The following is a 21,066-nucleotide window of genomic DNA, read 5'->3' as shown; positions in this document are numbered from 1 at the left end:
CCATTTGAAATGTATTCAGATGCTCAAGCAAGCCTATTACAATGGAATTGATGTCCTTTTTATGTGCTCCAGAGACTGTGTAATCTGTCCGCTACTTTTATCCACAAAGCTTCGAAAAACCCAAGAAACGCCATGAAAAAAACCTCAAAATTCCCTGATGTTTTTAAACTCTTAGGTTAAAAAATCTTTATCCTCTTCATCCTGTTTGGCATGGCCTCCAATAGCACTCGACTTTGCTACGTTGCCACTACATAACATGTTCGTATGCGAATGAAATTTCGAATGCTCTTCAAAAAAGGCACTTTTTAATTTTATCGCTCGCATTCGAAGATTCTCGCGTGGTTTCAAAAATACGGCCCCTGTATTGTAAATGTGCGTACCCAAAAATGAACCATAACTAGTTTCAAACATTAAAGATATCATTGACTGGACCCACCTTTAGGTAGTGTTATTAATTACAAGGATAGATAACCAATCAGATTGAAAAACAGTTCTAACCAACAGTGCTTAAAGTGGCTACTTTACGAACTCGGTTATCGTTCAATTTTGCCTACGTGTCACCTTATTTAGGAGATCAGTCTCCTTATATCCCAAGCAGCACGTCATAATTATATTATTATCGTTAAATATATATATTTATTAAACTGTAGAAAATACGTATATTATATACGATTCTGTTTAGAAAAGGGAAAAAATTTCGACATCGGATTTACATATTTATTTTTTAAACTCGATTACTACACCTCAAATATTTTATGATATTCTTCTGAAAAATCACTGTTTTTCGTCCATAATATCCAATCTAATAATGCTGTTTTTTATACTAAATATTTATATACAGTGCATTTTTTTTTATCTCGGGTCATAGGGTTTTACGTGTAATATTTTCAACCCCATGTTAGAACCTGTTCTATTTAATAGATAGGATTGAAACTTGGAACAAGTGAAGTTTAAGTTAACAGACTTTAAAAAATCTCATTATTTTGCAAAAAAATTTGCGAGAAACCTATTTAAAATACGTTTTTCTGATGCACCTCGTAACCTTCATTACCTTTACACTTCAAAGCAGGTAGACAAATATCACAGTGACACAAAATAATTTTTAAATTGCTCCATTGAAATTGTTCAAAAACTCTTGATGAAAAATGTCGATTTACACTACGGAGGAACATATTGAGATGGTTTCAAACTACATTAGAGGAATGTCGGCGCAAGAAGTGGTAGATAATTTTGCCGTGTCTTATCCTAACCGTCCCGTCCCGTCTAGATCAACTGTACAACGGTTTCATGAAAGATTTATTACGATTGGATGCATCGCCAGTTCTCACTTAAAACGAAAAAGAACCGAAACTGTAGTAGACGAAGAATTTAAAATGGAGGTATGCTTGGCCGTTGAAGAAAATCCAACAAATAGTCTTCAGTCTCAGTTTGCTGAAGTTACCGGAAAAAGTAGGAGTAGTTGCTATAAGGCATTCAGAAAAGAAAAATACAAATCTTTTAAAGTTAGAAATGTTCAAGAACTCTTGGCTAATGATTATTTTCTTAGAATGCAGTTTTGTGAACAGTGGATGGAACGAATTAACAACGACCCCACAATTACAAACAAAATACTACTTTCAGACGAAAGTACTTTCTGTACAAATGATACAGTCAACAAACAAAATACTCGAATAATGGCGCGAGAAAATCCTCACGTCATCCAGGAAACGCATACCCAAACAAGACAGAAACTTAAAGTGTGGGCATGAATTCTTGGAGATCGAATAATTGGACCATTTTTCATAAAGGGTAGCCTGAATACTGCAAAATATTTAGAATTACTTCAGGTGCAGGTCATTCCCGCATTCGGAAACGCTGTTCAAAATGGCAGGATAATTTTTCAACATGATGGCATTTTTACCGACCCTAGCCACGTTCAGCGCGTCAACGTGCCGAAGATGCCCGAGTGTCCAATAGAGGCGCGCGGCCTACCGATCATAAGTGGAATTAGAGCGCGATGGTAAATATTGATCAGTATAGATTTTTTTGCGGACCACATAACGAGTCGGTGGGTTCAAAATGAGGAAAATTAATACGTTTTTTGCATTTGATACAAGTTGCAAAATAGAAACAAAGGATTTTAAATCAAGTGAATGTTTTACAGTCGATATCCACACAAAATTCGATTCAGAAGACTACTCAAACTAAGTCAAGAAATGGATATCAAACTTTTCTATGGTCACCAAGACAAACTGGATTGTATTTAGATCATTTCCCGATAATAAAAGACACCTCTTTAGAAAAACATATAAGTGCCAACACAACTGCAAAAATAAAGGTGATAAAAGTGTAAAAAACCGACAAAGGAATCTAAACTGTAAGGCATTTGTTAAGGTGCTAATAAAGAAAGTCAACAAGAACACAATAAAAAATGACCCTTTTCTAAAAGAAAATCTTAATGTTCTCATAAAGGTAAGTATCATTAAATCTTAATTATTTATATCATTACTAATATTGAAATGATAAAAGTTACGGGTTAGATCACAAAGTAAGGTTTGCATAAACAATAATTTAGCACAAACGCACAGGGCATTTAATAATCAATTAAAATAAGTTTTATTTTAGATTTCATTTTTCATTTTTTTTTATCCCTTTTATAAATAACGTAATTCGATTTCACGGTTTAGCGTGTTTCATTTTTGTGGTAATATTAATAAGGCAATATTTTGTTTTTAGATACATTTTGAACATAGCCACGTGATTGATGTTGCTGAAGCATATGGTTTTCTAAGAATTTCGGAAGGTACAAGGCAATCCTATAGGGACTGTCGTATATTTAATAGGTATGGAGAAATCAATAAAACTTTGGTGGCACGTCATCAATGACACCACGCGCTTTCTTATGGCATTTGCTGGTTTAAAGTTTAAAGTTGGCAGAATTGAGGCCTATGAATTTATGGCAGTCACAACTATGGCGGTAAGGGGATATGTGGAAAACTCGAAGCCGTCAATAACTCAAAAACAATTGAAGATAAGGCCTATGGTACTTTTATCAAAAAATACTTACTTAGTGTCCATAATTTTCAGAAATAAAATAATATATAGGGTAGTTCATTAAAAAAATTTGTATAGTCAAAAATAATTTAAATAAAAACTTTACTGTTAGCTCTGAAACTTTTGCTTTTAAAGTCGCAGAGTTTTTTTTTTTCGTAAAATGAATTAAAAGTTACAAATAATTTACATGTTATAAATAATTTTACAAGGATCTCAAAATATCGACAAAACTTATGCATTTTTAATTACATTCTTTTACAAATGTATTTTTAAGAAAATAGTAACCGCTAAGATTTTCTTCTTTGTTTTAGAACTAATAGTTTCGACAGTCGAGATTCACTCCATGCACTTAAAATTTTGAAGGAAAAAAAGGAATCATTTTTGAAAATAGGAGTTGAGTTATTAGTAGATGAAGAAAATTTAAATGTTGCTATTATCACACCCATCATGAGGAGGGCACATTCCATGGCGTTTTCAGAGGAGATAGTATTTGTCCATTCGAGCGGGTCATGTGATCAAGCCAACACTGTTGTAACATTTCTGTTTAGCTCTTCAAAAATTGGAGGAATTCCACTAGGTTGTGTTATGCATAGAAAGCAAACAGAAGAAGATTATACTAAAGCTTTGTAAAATTTAAAAACGCTTCTTGGTTCTGCAGGATTCAACGGAAAAAATTATCCCCAAATATTTATGACCGATGACAGCGCAGCAGAAAGAAATGCATTACGAAAAATATTTCCCGAAAGTAAATTACTTCTATGCATATTTCATATAACCCAAGCAGTATGGAGATGGCTATGGAGCAGCTATCATAAAATATAAAAAAATTATCGGCAACACCTCATGAAACTATTTCAAAAAGTTCTGTATTCTTCCACAGATATTAAACGTGATTTAGCCATGAATGCTCTTCTAAATGACGCTGTTACAAAAAAATATAATAATTTCATGACCTACGTAGAGCAGCTATGGAAAAGAAAAAAAGAATGGTGTTTATGTAGTAGGGCTACTTTAACTACGAGGGGGCATAATACTAATAATACTGTTGAAGCATCGATAAGAATATTTAAAGATATAGTGTTAGAGAGATGTAAAGCTTTTAACATATATGCTTTAGTGGATTTTGTTTCTACTATATTGGAGAACTATCACATGAGAAGATTACTTAATTTTGCTAATGGAAGAGAAACCAAAAATGATATTGCATATGGAAAATTTGTTAAAAAAGCTAGTACCTTGAAAGTAGTTCAAACTGGAGAGAATAATTTTAAAGTATGTTCTTCTCAAGATGAACAAAAAGAGGCGTATAAAGTGATGTCAGATTTACAAATGTGCGAATATTTTGCAGGTCAGGGAGAAAAATTCTGTAAGAACTTATGTGCCGTCCAAGAGATTTATAAAAACATTTCTATCTGTCCTCAACTAAATACCAGTGATAAAATTTTGTTGGCTAAAATGGCATTGGGCGACTCCGCTAAAAATAATGGTAATTTTTTCTTTCCTATGCAACAGTCAGTGGATGCATACGAAATTAATGCATCTTTCTCTGGTAATAAAAATACTTCGAATAATGAATATGTACACCATGATCTATCAGACCTACATGAAGAAAGTTTTAATCAAGAAACAGCATACGAAGAGGAAATAAGTCGCTTTGCAACAAACTTAACTTTTTTAATTCACTTAACAAAACAAAACGATTATTCCTTGCTGCCTCTTTTGAAGAAAGTCAACAGAAAACTGGAAGGTGTAAAGTCCACTACACAAAATACGCACTTAGTTTCTTTTTATTATATTATTTTTCTGGCATATCTTTTTTAGTGCTTTTTATTAATATTTCTTATAAACAGCGGCAGGCTATAGAAAGTGTTTTTTTAAATGCCAAAATGAAAATGGTTTATGTGGGAGAAAAATCAAATAAAATTAAGCAAGAATCATCTGCAAAAAAGTATATGCAGAAGCATATTATTATCGAATGCGCGAGAGATTTGGTTACTAACCCTATACATATTGAGCGCGAACTGCTAAAATCAGCTAGGATCGGTAAAAAGATTCATCGCATATCTTCGGAAAACTGAGCGTGCTGAATATGTATAGGGACGGTAAAAATGCTCCCAGGACGCTGGATTGGACGTTTTGGGCTATCTAAAGGCCGGCGCGAAGCCCCGATCTTTCGCCTTTGGATAACTTTTATTGGGGCTATCTATCATCGAAAGTGTTTGATATTGTTAGAGGCAGACCCAACAATATTGAAGAACTTCGTAATAGAATTATCGAGGCTTCGCGTACCATTACTCCCCGGCAGCTCCTAAATGTTAAAACACATTTCTACAACTGTTTGGGCTTTTGTTTGGCTCAATTTGGAAGTCACTTTGAACAATTTATTTGAAAGGTTTTATTTGTTTATTGTTGATTTTTGAAAATATATTTTTGAGATTTCGAAGAAATTATTTTGTGTCTACCTGCTTTGAAGTGTAAAGGTAATGAAGGTTACGAGGTGCAGAAAAAGCAAACTTTTTCAACAGAAAAACGTATTTTAAATAGGTCTCTCGCAAATTTTTTTGCAAAATATTATCAATCATTAAAAAGACAGAATCTCACTTTGAACAGCTGTTTTTGTTATGTAAATGTATCAAATGTATCAGGATCAAGTTTTGTAGTTGGCGGTGTATATATTCCTCCAGGGTCCTCTGATGATATCTATAGTGATCACTGCATCACAATTGAAAAAATCTGTTCTATGTATCCTAGCACTAAGTTTTACATGATGGGTGACTTCATTTTGCCAGGGGTCCATTGGTCAAATGCTCAAGTAGACTGTCCAACAAATTCACCAGCCGTGTTTCTAGCACAAATATAAGGTTTTTTTAATATGTATCAAATGATTGATATGCCAAATAGCAGGGATGTGTTCCTGGATCTTCTGTTTACCAACGATAGCGCCATGAAATGTTTTAAGTCTCCAGATCCACTTTTTTGTGACTCAATTCATTATATTTCTTATACCTGTAATTTTAGAGTGGACCACAATGTAATGTTGGATTCACTTAAAGTTGAGGAATTTTATTTTGATTTTAAAAATGGGAACTATCAGGGTTTAAATGATTATTTTTTTTCTATAAATTCGGATACTATTTTTAATGATAGCGATATTAACATTATGGTGTCAGAGTTCTATAACATTTTAAATTTTGGTATACAATGTTTTGTGCCTCAAAAAAAATATAAGACATCTAGCTTTCCTCCATATTTTTCTACCGAATTAAGAAGATTGGTATTTCTCCAAAAAAGTAAGCATAAAAAATACCAACTATCCCATGATGAAAGAGATTATCATGAATTTACCGTTCTGAGAGTTCAGTGTAAAAGGTTAAGTCAAGAGTGCTACAGAAATTATCTTGCTACCTTGAATAAGAACTTGACTAGTAATCCGAAAAATTTTTGGAAGTTCGTTAATAAGAAAGGAGCATCTAACATTGTGCCAAGGGAAATGTTTTTAGATAATAGTGTTGAAACTGATGGTCAGCAGATTGTTGATTTATTCGCTACTCACTTTTCTGCAGTCTATTCAAATGCAAACACAACCCCACCTGAAAAGTCTTTTAGCCAAATTAATATTGACTGTCCTGTCATAAGTCTGGCTAAGGTGTTTGATAAGCTGGGGGCTTTGCCTAATAAGTTAATGATTGGTCCAGATGGAATCCCCGATATTCTTTTAAAAAACTGTCGATATGCACTATCACAGCCACTGTGTAAACTTCATAACTTATCTCTTATTTCTGGGACATTTCCAGACATATGGAAGGAAGGTTATATTTCTCCTATTTTTAAATCAGGGTCGAGGGATGATGTCAGAAATTATCGTAGTGTGTCCATAGTGTCATCCATCCCCAAAATTTTTGACAGCCTTATGTTTGCCCATTTAAATTGGTAATGTAGAGAAATTATTTTTGAGGAACAGCATAGTTTTAGAGGTGGTCGGTCCACTCTTACAAATTTACTCATATACCACAACAAGTTGTCAGATGCCTTGGAGAGGGGGTATCAAATTGATGCTGTATATAAAGACTTCTCCAAGGCGTTTGACAAGGTAAATCATTTGTTATTAATTGAAAAATTGAGAAATATAGGTTTTTCTGATAGATTGCTAAAATGGTTGCTTAGCTTTCTTAGTGATAGAAAGCAAGTGATTAAACTTGGTAATTTTATGTCTAGGGTGATTGAAGTTTGTTCTGGAGTGCCACAAGGCGGACACTGCTTCCCTTTGCTATTTAGTTTGTTTGTTAATGACCTTAGGGATGTCTTGGAGTATTGTGAATTTTTAATGTTTGCTGATGACCTCAAACTTTTCTTGGTTATTATGAATGAACTTGATATCAGCCTCTTACAGAAAGATCTTGATGGCCTTTCTCTGTGGTGCCAAAATAATTTGTTGGATTTGAATATTAATAAATGCTTCCAAATTTCATCTCATAGGAAAAAAAGTAGGATACCATCATTTTACACAATTAACGGCCAGAAACTTCTATTAAAGGACATTGCTAAGGATTTAGGAATACTGTTTGACACGAAATTAAACTTCTGCAATCATATAGACCAAATAATAGTAAAAGCTAATAGAATGTTGGGTTTTACGCTTAGAAATTGTGAGGGGTTATCATTGCAAACTGTCAAATATGTATATGTGCGATTGGTATGATCACAGCTTGAGTATGGCTCAATTATCTGGACTCCCCAGTATAATGTCTATAAGTCATTACTGGAGAGTGTGCAAAACAAATTTTTAAGATATTATAACTACATGTTTAATTTGGATCTTATTGCTAATCATGATTATTCCCAAATATTGAATTATGTTAAAGTTTTGTCTTTGGATAAAAGAAGAACCATGTTCAACATCTGTTTTATCTATAAGTTGTTGAATGGTATTATATCTTGTCCGGACTTACTTTCCCAAGTTAAATTTTCTATTCCTCAGAGAACACTTAGACAAAATAATTTATTTCATATTGGGTTCCATAGAACCAATTATGGTAAAAACTCTTTTTTGGTGAGATCTCTAGATTTTTTGGATCGGGAGGAGAGGCTAGATGTTTTTGGCAATTCATATGGGTCTTTTAAGAGTAGTTTAATGAAAATTTTGAATACTTAGTATTGTTCAATTAATATTTTTAATTAATATGTTGTTTGATGGGTAAACCAAGTGAGAATTTATGTTCCTAATCTATAAGTTAATACAAAGATATATTTTTTTGTTTATTTACTTTAGAGTCTTTTTTTTAGTTAAGTACTTTAACTCTTAATAGTTTAAGTAAGGATTATTAATTATTGACATAACTGTATTTTATAATTTATTTTTTTTTGTAATGGGGGCTTCCCGTTTAATGAATAAAAAAAAAATAATGGGTTTTTTAAAGTCTGTTAACTTAAACTTCACTTGTTTCAAGTTTCAATCCTATCGATTACATAGAACAGGTTCTAACATGGGGTTGAAAATATTACACGTAAAACCCTATGACCCGAGATAAAAAAAATGCACTGTATAAAATTGTATCAAATTGCAAAAATGTACTGAATTAATTAATGAATATATATTTTCTGCAGAAACATTTTTTTTCATCCATATAATCCTTAACCCCCCACCCACCCCAAACATTTGCCCAATAAGAAATTATCTTGAAAAATCAACGTTTTTAATTCATAATATCAAATCTAATAGCACCGTTCTTCTGTAAAATATTTATTAAAAAGTAGCACAGCGTCGCAAAAACCGCATCTCTCTATCTCTAAAACTAACGGAGATATCCCGCAAAACCACCCAAAATGGGACACCCCGTACATCTGGCGTAAACCAAAAATAAACGTTTATTCAACTATCGTGTGTTGTTGCATGGGATCCAATCTCCCTCCACGCATAAAACTCACCAAATAAGTTGAGACAGAGTCTCCAATCCGTGCCTGGCACCGAAGTAGCTCCTCGCACCAACTTCAGCCAACACGTCGCCGTTTTTGAACTTCACCGTTAACGTGTAACCCTCGTCGGTGTTCAACTTTAGACGGGTCGTAGGGTCGTTACGCGTCACCGACACCCGCACCACGAACCTAAGAATGTCAGTCTTTTCGTTAAGATAATTGTCGTCACGCACTAAACTAAGTATCGAGTCGTTGAAGGCTACGAAGGCCTCCTCCAACATTTCCTTCGCCTCACCTGACGCCACCGCCTCGAATTGGAGTTGGCTCTGGTGGAACACGAGCGCTTTGCTACCTGGAATGTTCGAAAAGTTATGCAGTGAACATATGACTGTGAGAGTGCAAATGTCAAAAATCTATGTGTCAAATAGTCTGTCCTTACAATAACGCCATGTTGCACAGGAATCAAAAGTTCTCTTGGATGTTGTTGTAAGTCCAGTAAATTAAATCCAATTTATATAAAGAAGAAAAACAGGAATCAAGGTTAGTTTAACATAAAAATGACCATTTTTTTTAGGTTAAATGATCAAGTAAATTGCACTTGATTAATAAAAAGAAAAATTTATGCTGTATTTTCTTGAGGTTCAAAAAATTTAATTAAATTTATAAATACAAATAGAGAAACCAACGCTAACTGATCGTAACAGTTTGCCCTTAACGTCAAAGTAATTTGTCCCTGAATTAACGAGTTTTTTTAACGTTGGACGTTTAATAAATTAGATCTACTTTATATAGTGTCAAGGGAGAAAAAACAACGTTATTTTGACGTAAATCTTTGCTCTTAAAATAACGTAATTTGTCTTGAAGTTCACATAAAATATGGCGACGTGGGTGCAAATTCTTCAAAGACGTTGCCTGGTTCCCCATGACGTTGTCATTGATGTTCAGTAAATTATTCTTAATTTACGTGCACAAAAATAACAAATCGACGTTAATTTAACAATCGTTATTTAATTTAATGTTGGTTTGAATTATTATTCGTATATACACACTTCCACGTTTCCTCCCTCTTTTCCTTTCGGTGATTTCAAAATGGCGGTTCCGTAGTAGAACAACTTCCTGGTATTTGGGTCTATGTTTTCCATTGATTTATGTTATTTTTACTTTAGTGATCTTTCATATATTTATTTTTAATTTTGTTCCAAGATTTTTTTTCTAAATTTTATTCAAGTTGATTGGAGTCTCAATTCTTATTTCTTCCAGGCACTTAAAGTAATCCTAAGTGTTTTCAATCAACATTTTTGCCTTGTTTGCACCAACGTCGTTAACATATCTTGTGAAACTCGAGGAAAACGACGTCTAACGTTAATCCGACGTCAATTTTAGTAAACAAAGTAGTCATTAGCTTAAAGATGCATAAATAAAAAATAGGGCTTGAACGAACCTCAAAGTAAACAACGTTATTTTCAAGACAAACATTGACATTTCTTTTAGTGTGTATATAAATTAAGAGAAATTCACTGAACGTCAACGAGCAACGTCAAAAAAGTTTTTTTATATTATTTTAAGGACAACGTGTGCATTAAATTGACGTTGATCCAAATGTTGACACAAAAATAGTCCATAGAACCCCTTACTAATAAACAAGGTGTTTCATAATTAGTGGGACAAACTTGAAGGGGTTGTAAAGGGCCTCAAAATAATCAAGTTTGCGCAATAAACCCCTATCCGAAAATCACAATTTTTTACTTTACCAGTGGCGTACATGCGTCTATATAACATAGAATTCTCTTTAAAAAAAAAATAGTACGCCACCGTTTTTTCACCAATAATGAAACACCCTGTATATTTTTTCTATTCTGCATAACATGATCCTTTGGTTATTTCACAAATAATACTTTAAACCTTAGATAACTTGGTCACGTTATAATGTTCAAAAATATGTTTTTTTTTTAAACCAACTAAAATAAATCATAACTAAGAAGCTAAAAGGGTAAAGAGTAAAATGGTCAAACGGTTGCTTTTTGTTAAAAATAAATTTACCATATACGCCTGGACTAACGGCCTGGCCTCTCTCCCTCCACTCTCACTCTGTTGCACACACGACAAAATCTGAATATAGGAATGTTCGCCTCAATAGTCCAGGTGCATATGATAATTTTTTTTTTATTAATTTAAAATGCTCTCAAGGGAAATTACGGACAGTCATAATTAACTTTCCATTATATTCTAATTATGCTGGATGCACGTAACGTCTATTTTTGTACGTATGTATATGGGGTAAGTTTGTTTTTCGCCTGATAATGGGTCGGGCATAGGGTGTCATGCAAATATATAAATCGTTAAAAATAGACGCATTTAAGAGAGAGATTTGGGTGTTTTGGTATGGTTTGTTAAAACGTGTATTGTTTATAAAAGAGTGAGTGAATATCACTTCCAGTTTTATCAATAATGGGCCTAAATCAGCGTTTCTCAATAAATGTACAGGATTTTAAATCATTTTTTTATTGTAGAAAATGTCCATTAATTAAAAACTTGTATAAGTACAATTTTGAAAATATGTACAAATATTCTTTGGACAATTTAACTGGACACCTATTTCACCGTTTCTCAAAATATGTACAAAATTTCATAAAGGCAATTTTAAATTTTTTTTTTTTTTTATAAAAATTGTACTAAATGTCCATATCTCAGAATCTTGAGAAGGTACAATTTTGAAAATTTGTACAAATATTCTTTGGGCAATTTAGCTGGACACTTATTTCAGCGTTTCTCAAAATATGTACAAAATTTCATAAAGGCAATTTTTTATTTTTTTTTTTATAAAAATTGTACAAAAGTCTATATCTCAGAATCTTGACAAGGTACAACTTTGAAAATTTGTACAAATATTCTTTGGGCAATTTAACTGGACACCTATTTCAGCGTTTCTCAAAATATGTACAAAATTTCATAAAGGCAATTTTTAAATTTTTTTTTATAAAAATTGTACAAAATGTCCATATCTCAGAATCTTGACAAGGTACAATTTTGAAAATTTGTACAAATATTCTTTGGACAATTTAACTGGACACCTATTTCAGCGTTTCTCAAAATATGTACAAAATTTCATAAAAGCAATTTTTTTTTTTTTTTTTTTATAAAAATTGTACTAAATGTCCATATCTCAGAATCTTGACAAGGTACAATTTTGAAAATTCGTACAAATATTTTTTGGACAATTTAACTGGACACCTATTTCAGCGTTTCTCAAAATATCTACAAAATTTTATAAATTTTTTTTTTTTTTTTTTTTTATAAAAATTGTACAAATTGTCCATATCTCAGAATCTTGACAAGGTACAATTTTGAAAATTTGTACAAATATTCTTTGGGCAATTTAACTGGACACCTATTTCAGCGTTTCTCAAAATATGTACAAAATTTCATAAAAGCAATTTTTAAATTTTTTTTTTATAAAAATTGTACAAAATGTCCATATCTCAGAATCTTGACAAGGTACAATTTTGAAAATTTGTACAAATATTCTTTGGGCAATTTAACTGGACACCTATTTCAGCGTTTCTCAAAATATCTACAAAATTTTATAAAGGCAATTTTTTATTTTTTTTTTTTTTATAAAAATTGTACAAATTGTCCATATCTCAGAATCTTGACAAGGTACAATTTTGAAAATTTGTACAAATATTCTTTGGACAATTTGACTGGACACCTATTTCAGCATTGTTTAAAATATGTACAAAATTTCATAAAGGCAATTTTTAAATTTTTTTTTTATAAAAATTGTACAAAATGTCCATATCTCAGAATCTTGACAAGGTACAATTTTGAAAATTTGTACAAATATTCCTTGGACAATTTGACTGGACACCTATTTCAGCGTTGTTTAAAATATGTACAAAATTTCATAAAGGCAATTTTTATTTATTTATTTTTTTTTAAATTGTACAAAATGTCTATATCTCAGAATTTTGACAAGGTACAATTTTGAAAATGTGTACAAATATTCTTTGGACAATTTGATTGAGCACCTGTGTCAGCATTTCATAAAATATGTACAGGATTAAAACGAAAATCAACTTTTACAGTCACCCAGCAAAGTTCTCCTTGCAACAATGTTCTCTCCAATGTCAGACTTCTCAACATTGCAAGCACAACTTACCTGGACGACTGTAGTAGACCTTTGATTTTCATTGTAAGAGTTCTTATAAATTGTTTGTAGCTATTTATGCTAAATAAAGTTAATAATTGATATTTTACCCAGTGTCACGGGGCCAGTGGGCAGCGGCCACAGTTGCATCGTACCACACAACATTCCGCACGTACTTTGCGACGTAATTTTCACGTTTCCTCCGGTTATCTGATGACGTTCGCATCGCTGATTCACGCATTGCCACGTCCACTGGGGCGGTAAGGATTCCCTGGAACAAACATAAGAACAAAATTCTCTTAATATCCCTTAGACGTTCCGGTGACGTGCTACAAGCCCGGAAACACAATACAAATCAACTGGTGTCAATCCCGGTAGTCATAAATCGAAATGAACGCGTCTTAAACCGAGGGAAACGTTTCACTATGGCATGTTGTCGAACAGTTTCCACGGTTTGTCTGCTATTCATTATTCCTCCTATGGTTCGGGCATATTGATGGGATTTACATGAATTGGGTCATTCATTGAATATGCGTTACAATTTAATGACTTGTGTCCTTGACACACCCTTAGGGATTTACACAAAAATTGTATATTTCCATTAAATTCTCACACTTTTTCAATAAAAATGGCGCAGCATACTTAAACGGGTTATGCATCAAAAGACCTTAAGGGTCATAGTAATTACACGATGTCTCGCATGCTTTTAAGTGTTTTTTTTTTAATATATGTGACCTCATTAATTCACCCCCTCTCCCCCCGAACAGGCCTCAATAGGGCGATTAAAATTTTATAAAACAAATAAGGGAAAATATTTGCGTTAAAATGTTCGTTAATAAAATCGCGATTTCCAGTGCGACCTTTTGGCACTAAAACCAATCTTGTGCTGCTACTCCTAATGCGGAAATTAGCGCCCGAAACTCGATTACTATTCGAAGGAAGATTTCTGCTTTATAGGATTTCGTTTAAAATGTCTATTTTTTTTTAAATAAAATAATGAACCTGTAAAATGGGGTTTTTTAGCTTTTATCGGTCTATGGGAGGTTCTATTACAAAATCAGTTGATTTTTTTTTAAATAGATTGATCCTAAATCTAGGCAGTGTTTAAAGAAAAAACACTTTAACTGTCTGGATGGAAATATTTTATTTTTTAAAAGAAAAATTTGCATTATGTGAGAATCAGCTTTAATATCTGAAGAATCCAAATACAGACGAGAGGCATAATTTTCATAGAGATCGTCCATGATTTCTGGACCTCAGATAGACATAAATGCCGATTTAAGGGTCAAAAGTCCACTTTTTCACTTTCTACCGCATCTCACCTTCCAGGAACATCCTGGATCGTTTGGAAATGTTACTTTTCCAACGTATTTAATCCAAATACAGACGAGAGGCATAATTTCATAGCGATCGTCCATGATTTCTGGACCTCAGATGGACATTTTTACACATTTAAGGGTCAAAAGTCCACTTTTTCACTTTCTACCGCATCTCACCTTCCAGGAACATCCTGGATCGTTTGGAAATGTTACTTTTCCAACGTATTTAATCCAAATACAGACGAGAGGCATAATTTCATAGCGATCGTACATGATTTCTGGACCTCAGATGGACATAAATGCCGATTTAAGGGTCAAAAGTCCACTTTTTCACTTTCTACCGCATCTCACCTTCCACTAACATCCTGGATCATCTGGAAACGTTACTTTTCCAACGTAGTTAATCCAAATACAGACGAGAGGCATAAATTCATAGCGATCGTCCATGATTTCTGGACCTCAGATGGACATAAATGCCGATTTAAGGGTCAAAAGTCCACTTTTTCACTTTCTACCGCATCTCACCTTCCAGGAACATCCTGGATCGTTTGGAAATGTTACTTTTCCAGCGTATTTGATCCAAATACAGACAAGAGGCATAATTTCATAGCGATCGTACATGATTTCTGGACCTCAGATGGACATAAATGCCGATTTAAGGGTCAAAAGTCCTTTTTTTCACTTTCTACCGCATCTCACCTTCCACTAACATCCTGGATCATCTGGAAATGTTACTTTTCCAACGTATTTAATCCAAATACAGACGAGAGGCATAATTTCATAGCGATCGTTCATGATTTCTGGACCTCAGATAGTCATAAATGCCGATTTAAGGGTCAAAAGTCCACTTTTTCACATTCTACCGCATCTCACCTTCCAGGAACATCCTGGATCGTATGGAAATGTTACTTTTCCAACGTATTTAGTCCAAATACAGACGAGAGGCATAATTTCATAGCGATCGTCCATGATTTCTGGACCTCAGATGGACATAAATGCCGATTTAAGGGTCAAAAGTCCACTTTTTCACTTTCTACGGCATCTCACCTTCCAGGAACATCCTGGATCGTATGGAAATGTTACTTTTCCAACATATTTAATCCAAATACAGACGAGAGGCATAATTTCATAGCGATCGTACATGATTTCTGGACCTCAGATGGACATAAATGCCGATTTAAGGGTCAAAAGTCCACTTTTTCACTTTCTACCGCATCTCACCTTCCAGGAACATCCTGGATCGTTTGGAAATGTTACTTTTCCAACGTATTTAATCGAAATACAGACGAGAGGCATAATTTCATAGCGATCGTCCATGATTTCTGGACCTCAGATGGTCATAAATGCCGATTTAAGGGTCAAAAGTCCTCTTTTTCACTTTCTACCGCATCTCACCTTCCAGGAACATCCTGGATCATCTGGAAATGTTACTTTTCCAACGTATTTAATCCAAATACAGACGAGAGGCATAAATTCATAGCGATCGTCCATGATTTCTGGACCTCAGATGGACATAAATGCCGATTTAAGGGTCAAAAGTCCACTTTTTCACTTTCTACCGCATCTCACCTTCCAGGAACATCCTGGATCATCTGGAAATGTTACTTTTCCAACGTATTTAATCCAAATACAGACGAGAGGCATAAATTCATAGCGATCGTCCATGATTTCTGGACCTCAGATAGTCATAAATGCCGATTTAAGGGTCAAAAGTCCACTTTTTCACATTCTACCGCATCTCACCTTCCAGGAACATCCTGGATCGTATGGAAATGTTACTTTTCCAACATATTTAATCCAAATACAGACGAGAGGCATAATTTCATAGCGATCGTACATGATTTCTGGACCTCAGATGGTCATAAATGCCGATTTAAGGGTCAAAAGTCCACTTTTTTACTTTCTACCGCATCTCACCTTCCAGGAACATCCTGGATCGTTTGGAAATGTTACTTTTCCAACGTATTTAATCGAAATACAGACGAGAGGCATAATTTCATAGCGATCGTCCATGATTTCTGGACCTCAGATGGTCATAAATGCCGATTTAAGGGTCAAAAGTCCTCTTTTTCACTTTCTACCGCATCTCACCTTCCAGGAACATCCTGGATCATCTGGAAATGTTACTTTTCCAACGTATTTAATCCAAATACAGACGAGAGGCATAAATTCATAGCGATCGTCCATGATTTCTGGACCTCAGATGGACATAAATGCCGATTTAAGGGTCAAAAGTCCTCTTTTTCACTTTCTACCGCATCTCACCTTCCAGGAACATCCTGGATCATCTGGAAATGTTACTTTTCCAACGTATTTAATCCAAATACAGACGAGAGGCATAAATTCATAGCGATCGTCCATGATTTCTGGACCTCAGATGGACATAAATGCCGATTTAAGGGTCAAAAGTCCACTTTTTCACTTTCTACCGCATCTCACCTTCCAGGAACATCCTGGATCATCTGGAAATGTTACTTTTCCAACGTATTTAATCCAAATACAGACGAGAGGCATAATTTCATAGCGATCGTTCATGATTTCTGGACCTCAGATAGTCATAAATGCCGATTTAAGGGTCAAAAGTCCACTTTTTCACATTCTACCGCATCTCACCTTCCAGGAACATCCTGGATCGTATGGAAATGTTACTTTTCCAACGTATTTAGTCCAAATACAGACGAGAGGCATAATTTCATAGCGATCGTCCATGATTTCTGGACCTCAGATAGTCATAAATGCCGATTTAAGGGTCAAAAGTCCACTTTTTCACTTTCTACCGCATCTCACCTTCCACTAACATCCTGGATCATCTGGAAATGTTACTTTTCCAACGTATTTAATCCAAATACAGACGAGAGGCATAATTTCATAGCGATCGTCCATGATTTGTGGACCTCAGATAGTCATAAATGCCGATTTAAGGGTCAAAAGTCCACTTTTTCACTTTCTACCGCATCTCACCTTCCAGGAACATCCTGGATCATCTGGAAATGTTACTTTTCCAACGTATTTAATCCAAATACAGACGAGAGGCATAATTTCATAGCGATCGTATATGATTTCTGGACCTCAGATGGACATAAATGCCGATTTAAGGGTCAAAAGTCCACTTTTTCACTTTCTACCGCATCTCACCTTCCAGGAACATCCTGGATCGTTTGGAAATGTTACTTTTCCAACGTATTTAATCGAAATACAGACGAGAGGCATAATTTCATAGCGATCGTACATGATTTCTGGACCTCAGATAGTCATAAATGCCGATTTAAGGGTCAAAAGTTCACTTTTTCACATTCTACCGCATCTCACCTTCCAGGAACATCCTGGATCGTATGGAAATGTTACTTTTCCAACATATTTAATCCAAATACAGACGAGAGGCATAATTTCATAGCGATCGTACATGATTTCTGGACCTCAGATGGACATAAATGCCGATTTAAGGGTCAAAAGTCCACTTTTTCACTTTCTACCGCATCTCACCTTCAAGGAACATCCTGGATCGTTTGGAAATGTTACTTTTCCAACGTATTTAATCCAAATACAGACGAGAGGCATAATTTCATAGCGATCGTCCATGATTTGTGGACCTCAGATAGTCATAAATGCCGATTTAAGGGTCAAAAGTCCACTTTTTCACTTTCTACCGCATCTCACCTTCTAGGAACATCCTGGATCGTTTGGAAATGTTACTTTTCCAACGTATTTAATCCAAATACAGACGAGAGGCATAATTTCATAGCGATCGTACATGATTTCTGGACCTCAGATGGACATAAATGCCGATTTAAGGGTCAAAAGTCCACTTTTTCACTTTCTACCGCATCTCACCTTCTAGGAACATCCTGGATCGTTTGGAAATGTTACTTTTCCAACGTATTTAATCCAAATACAGACGAGAGGCATAATTTCATAGCGATCGTACATGATTTCTGGACCTCAGATGGACATAAATGCCGATTTAAGGGTCAAAAGTCTACTTTTTCACTTTCTACCGCATCTCACCTTCAAGGAACATCCTGGATCGTTTGGAAATGTTACTTTTCCAACGTATTTAATCCAAATACAGACGAGAGGCATAATTTCATAGCGATCGTACATGATTTCTGGACCTCAGATGGACATAAATGCCGATTTAAGGGTCAAAAGTCCACTTTTTCACTTTCTACCGCATCTCACCTTCTAGGAACATCCTGGATCGTTTGGAAATGTTACTTTTCCAACGTATTTAATCCAAATACAGACGAGAGGCATAATTTCATAGCGATCGTACATGATTTCTGGACCTCAGATGGATATAAATGCCGATTTAAGGGTCAAAAGTCTACTTTTTCACTTTCTACCGCATCTCACCTTCAAGGAACATCCTGGATCGTTTGGAAATGTTACTTTTCCAACGTATTTAATCCAAATACAGACGAGAGGCATAATTTCATAGCGATCGTCCATGATTTGTGGACCTCAGATAGTCATAAATGCCGATTTAAGGGTCAAAAGTCCACTTTTTCACTTTCTACCGCATCTCACCTTCCAGGAACATCCTGGATCGTATGGAAATGTTACTTTTCCAACGTATTTAATCCAAATACAGACGAGAGGCATAATTTCATAGCGATCGTACATGATTTCTGGACCTCAGATGGACATAAATGCCGATTTAAGGGTCAAAAGTCCACTTTTTCACTTTCTACCGCATCTCACCTTCCAGGAACATCCTGGATCGTTTGGAAATGTTACTTTTCCAACGTATTTAATCCAAATACAGACGAGAGGCATAATTTCATAGCGATCGTCCATGATGTCTGGACCTCAGATGGACATTTTTGCCAGTTCAAGGGTCAAAAGTCTACTTTTTTATTTTCTACCGCATATTGAGTCGTCTGGATATCTTATTCAAATCCTTATCAGGCAGTTCAAAAGAAAGAATTACTTTAGTCCAGACATTTGGTATAGTTTTTCATACCGCTCAAAAATTCAAACTATATGTTCAGAATTTTCAGCAATATCGAGAAATTCTTTACTTCATTCCAGGTATTTGGCATAATACTTTACTTCTCACAAGAATTGCATATAACGATTCGAATTTTGTTATTCTCTCAAAGTCATTTTTTATGATTTCCAGACATCTGGAATATTTAATATTCCTCTCGAAAATTCCAAATATATCATCGGTCTTTAAAACCTTTGAAGTGATGCTCTACTTCAGTCTCAGGCTTCTGGCAATATACTTTACTCCTTACAAGAATTCCAAATTTTTTTTTAAATTTTGTTATTCTCTTAAAGTCATTTTCGATGATTTCCAGACATCTGGAACAATGATTTATACCTCTTAAAAATTTCAAATATTTACGATCATCATCATCATCTAAATTTTTTACGTATTCCAAGAATATGAAGTAATCCTTCACTGTATTCCAGATATTTGGCATAAATCTTAATCCAGGCTTTCGAAGTTATTTTTTTACGTTTTTAAAACCTTTGAAGTAATGGTTTGCATTAGTCCAGGCATTTGGTGTAATTTTTCATTCCTCTCAAAAATTCTAAACAATATTCAATTCATCCCTTCGATTTACAGCTAAATATTATTCTTAATGATTGGTTCTATTTTTGAATAAGATTCCAATGCTAAAAGAATATTTGTCGTATTCCTAAAAGTTTTTTAGAGAAAATTAGGGAAAAGTATCTAGAGGTTTTTCTCAAAATGGGGTTTATGCCTCTTTAACAAGGCATTTTGTCCAAAAAATTGGACTGGAAATCTCTGATATTTTCAGCTCACCTTCAACATTAAAACCTTCAAAAACCACTTGATATTTTCACCACTAAGGCCTTAAGTTACTTATAAACTTTTTAAAGAAGATCCGCATACAGAACAAAAAGAGACAATCGGTCGAACATACTATCGTCTTTTTTCCCATTAAGCATTGGCCCTGCCACTAACCGGATCTAACAACTACTCTTGATTTTTCTTCATAAATGGTAATTTAAAGAATATTATCGACATCTACAAAAAATATATGTAATTACTTTCAGTCATACAGTTTTAAACAAAATAGTGGATTGTCGGGAATAGAGGGAGAATTATGCACCACAAAACTTGGGAATTTAAATATTGACTCTTTCACTGTTTGTATATTGTTAAGTTGTAAATGGTTTTATGTTTGCCTTCAATGGATTTTTTTTCTTTAGAGGTACACGTCTATAAAAAAGGATTTTAAAGGAGAAACCTGCTGCAACTTCCTCGAATGAATTAATCTCTAATTCACATTTAAAGGGTCGTTTTCATTATAAATAAATTAGCGGGAAAAAGAGCGGAAGGACTTAAGGAAGCAATGTTGAAAATGAATAATAATTACCTGGTGGAGCTATAGACGTGCCGATAGGTCAAAATGAGGGCGTGTAAGGGCCTGGAGGACTGCTGCCAGTACAAATAGACGAACAAGAAGAAACAGAGTCCGGTGACGACTATTAAGGCGCGACGGAGCTCTCCCTGCTTCATTCTTTCCTCAGCCTGAAATAAGAAAAAATAAATTAATTTCAACTTTTAAACATCATCAAAGGAAAGATGCACTATATACAAGAAGTTTTCATTTAGACTCCCTACATTCAATCGGAAATTTTTAATGGATGTCCACTTTATAAAAATGAAACCTTGGT

At 34.3% G+C, this 21,066-nt stretch overlaps 2 protein-coding genes and 1 long non-coding RNA gene across 8 annotated transcripts in view; 1 reads left to right on the top strand and 2 right to left on the bottom strand.

The window, feature by feature from the left end:
* The window catches only part of LOC126743167 (probable beta-hexosaminidase fdl), a 136,633-nt gene that overhangs the window by 31,997 nt on the left and 83,570 nt on the right, over positions 1 to 21,066 (bottom strand). For all 5 annotated transcript variants that reach the window (XR_007662799.1, XR_007662800.1, XM_050450148.1 and 2 more), the window contains exons 2-4: positions 20,766 to 20,920; positions 13,204 to 13,364; positions 8,959 to 9,298 (exon numbers count right to left, since the gene is read on the bottom strand). Coding sequence is in view for 3 of the 5 variants with exons in the window: in XM_050450148.1 (XP_050306105.1) it covers positions 8,959 to 9,298; positions 13,204 to 13,364; positions 20,766 to 20,908 (644 nt within the window). In the remaining 2 variants the exon portion in view is untranslated. The remainder of the gene's footprint in view (positions 1 to 8,958; positions 9,299 to 13,203; positions 13,365 to 20,765; positions 20,921 to 21,066) is intronic.
* The window catches only part of LOC126743172 (uncharacterized), a 28,148-nt gene continuing 16,434 nt past the window's right edge, over positions 9,353 to 21,066 (top strand). Inside the window, exon 1 of the mRNA XM_050450154.1 lies at positions 9,353 to 9,486. The gene's annotated coding sequence lies outside the window, so the exon portion shown is untranslated. The remainder of the gene's footprint in view (positions 9,487 to 21,066) is intronic.
* Positions 14,346 to 20,755, bottom strand: LOC126743174 (uncharacterized). 2 transcript variants are annotated; one of them, XR_007662801.1, is made up of 3 exons: positions 18,766 to 20,755; positions 17,481 to 18,243; positions 14,346 to 16,610 (listed from the first exon to the last, which is right to left on the bottom strand). It is a non-coding gene; the product is annotated as an uncharacterized LOC126743174 (long non-coding RNA). The 2 variants fall into 2 exon arrangements; XR_007662802.1 differs by having other exon boundaries at positions 14,346 to 16,262.

This window comes from Anthonomus grandis, chromosome 12 (genome assembly GCF_022605725.1).
Source record: "Anthonomus grandis grandis chromosome 12, icAntGran1.3, whole genome shotgun sequence".
NCBI lineage: Eukaryota > Metazoa > Arthropoda > Insecta > Coleoptera > Curculionidae > Anthonomus > Anthonomus grandis.
This window is presented reverse-complemented; position numbering and strand designations above follow the sequence as displayed.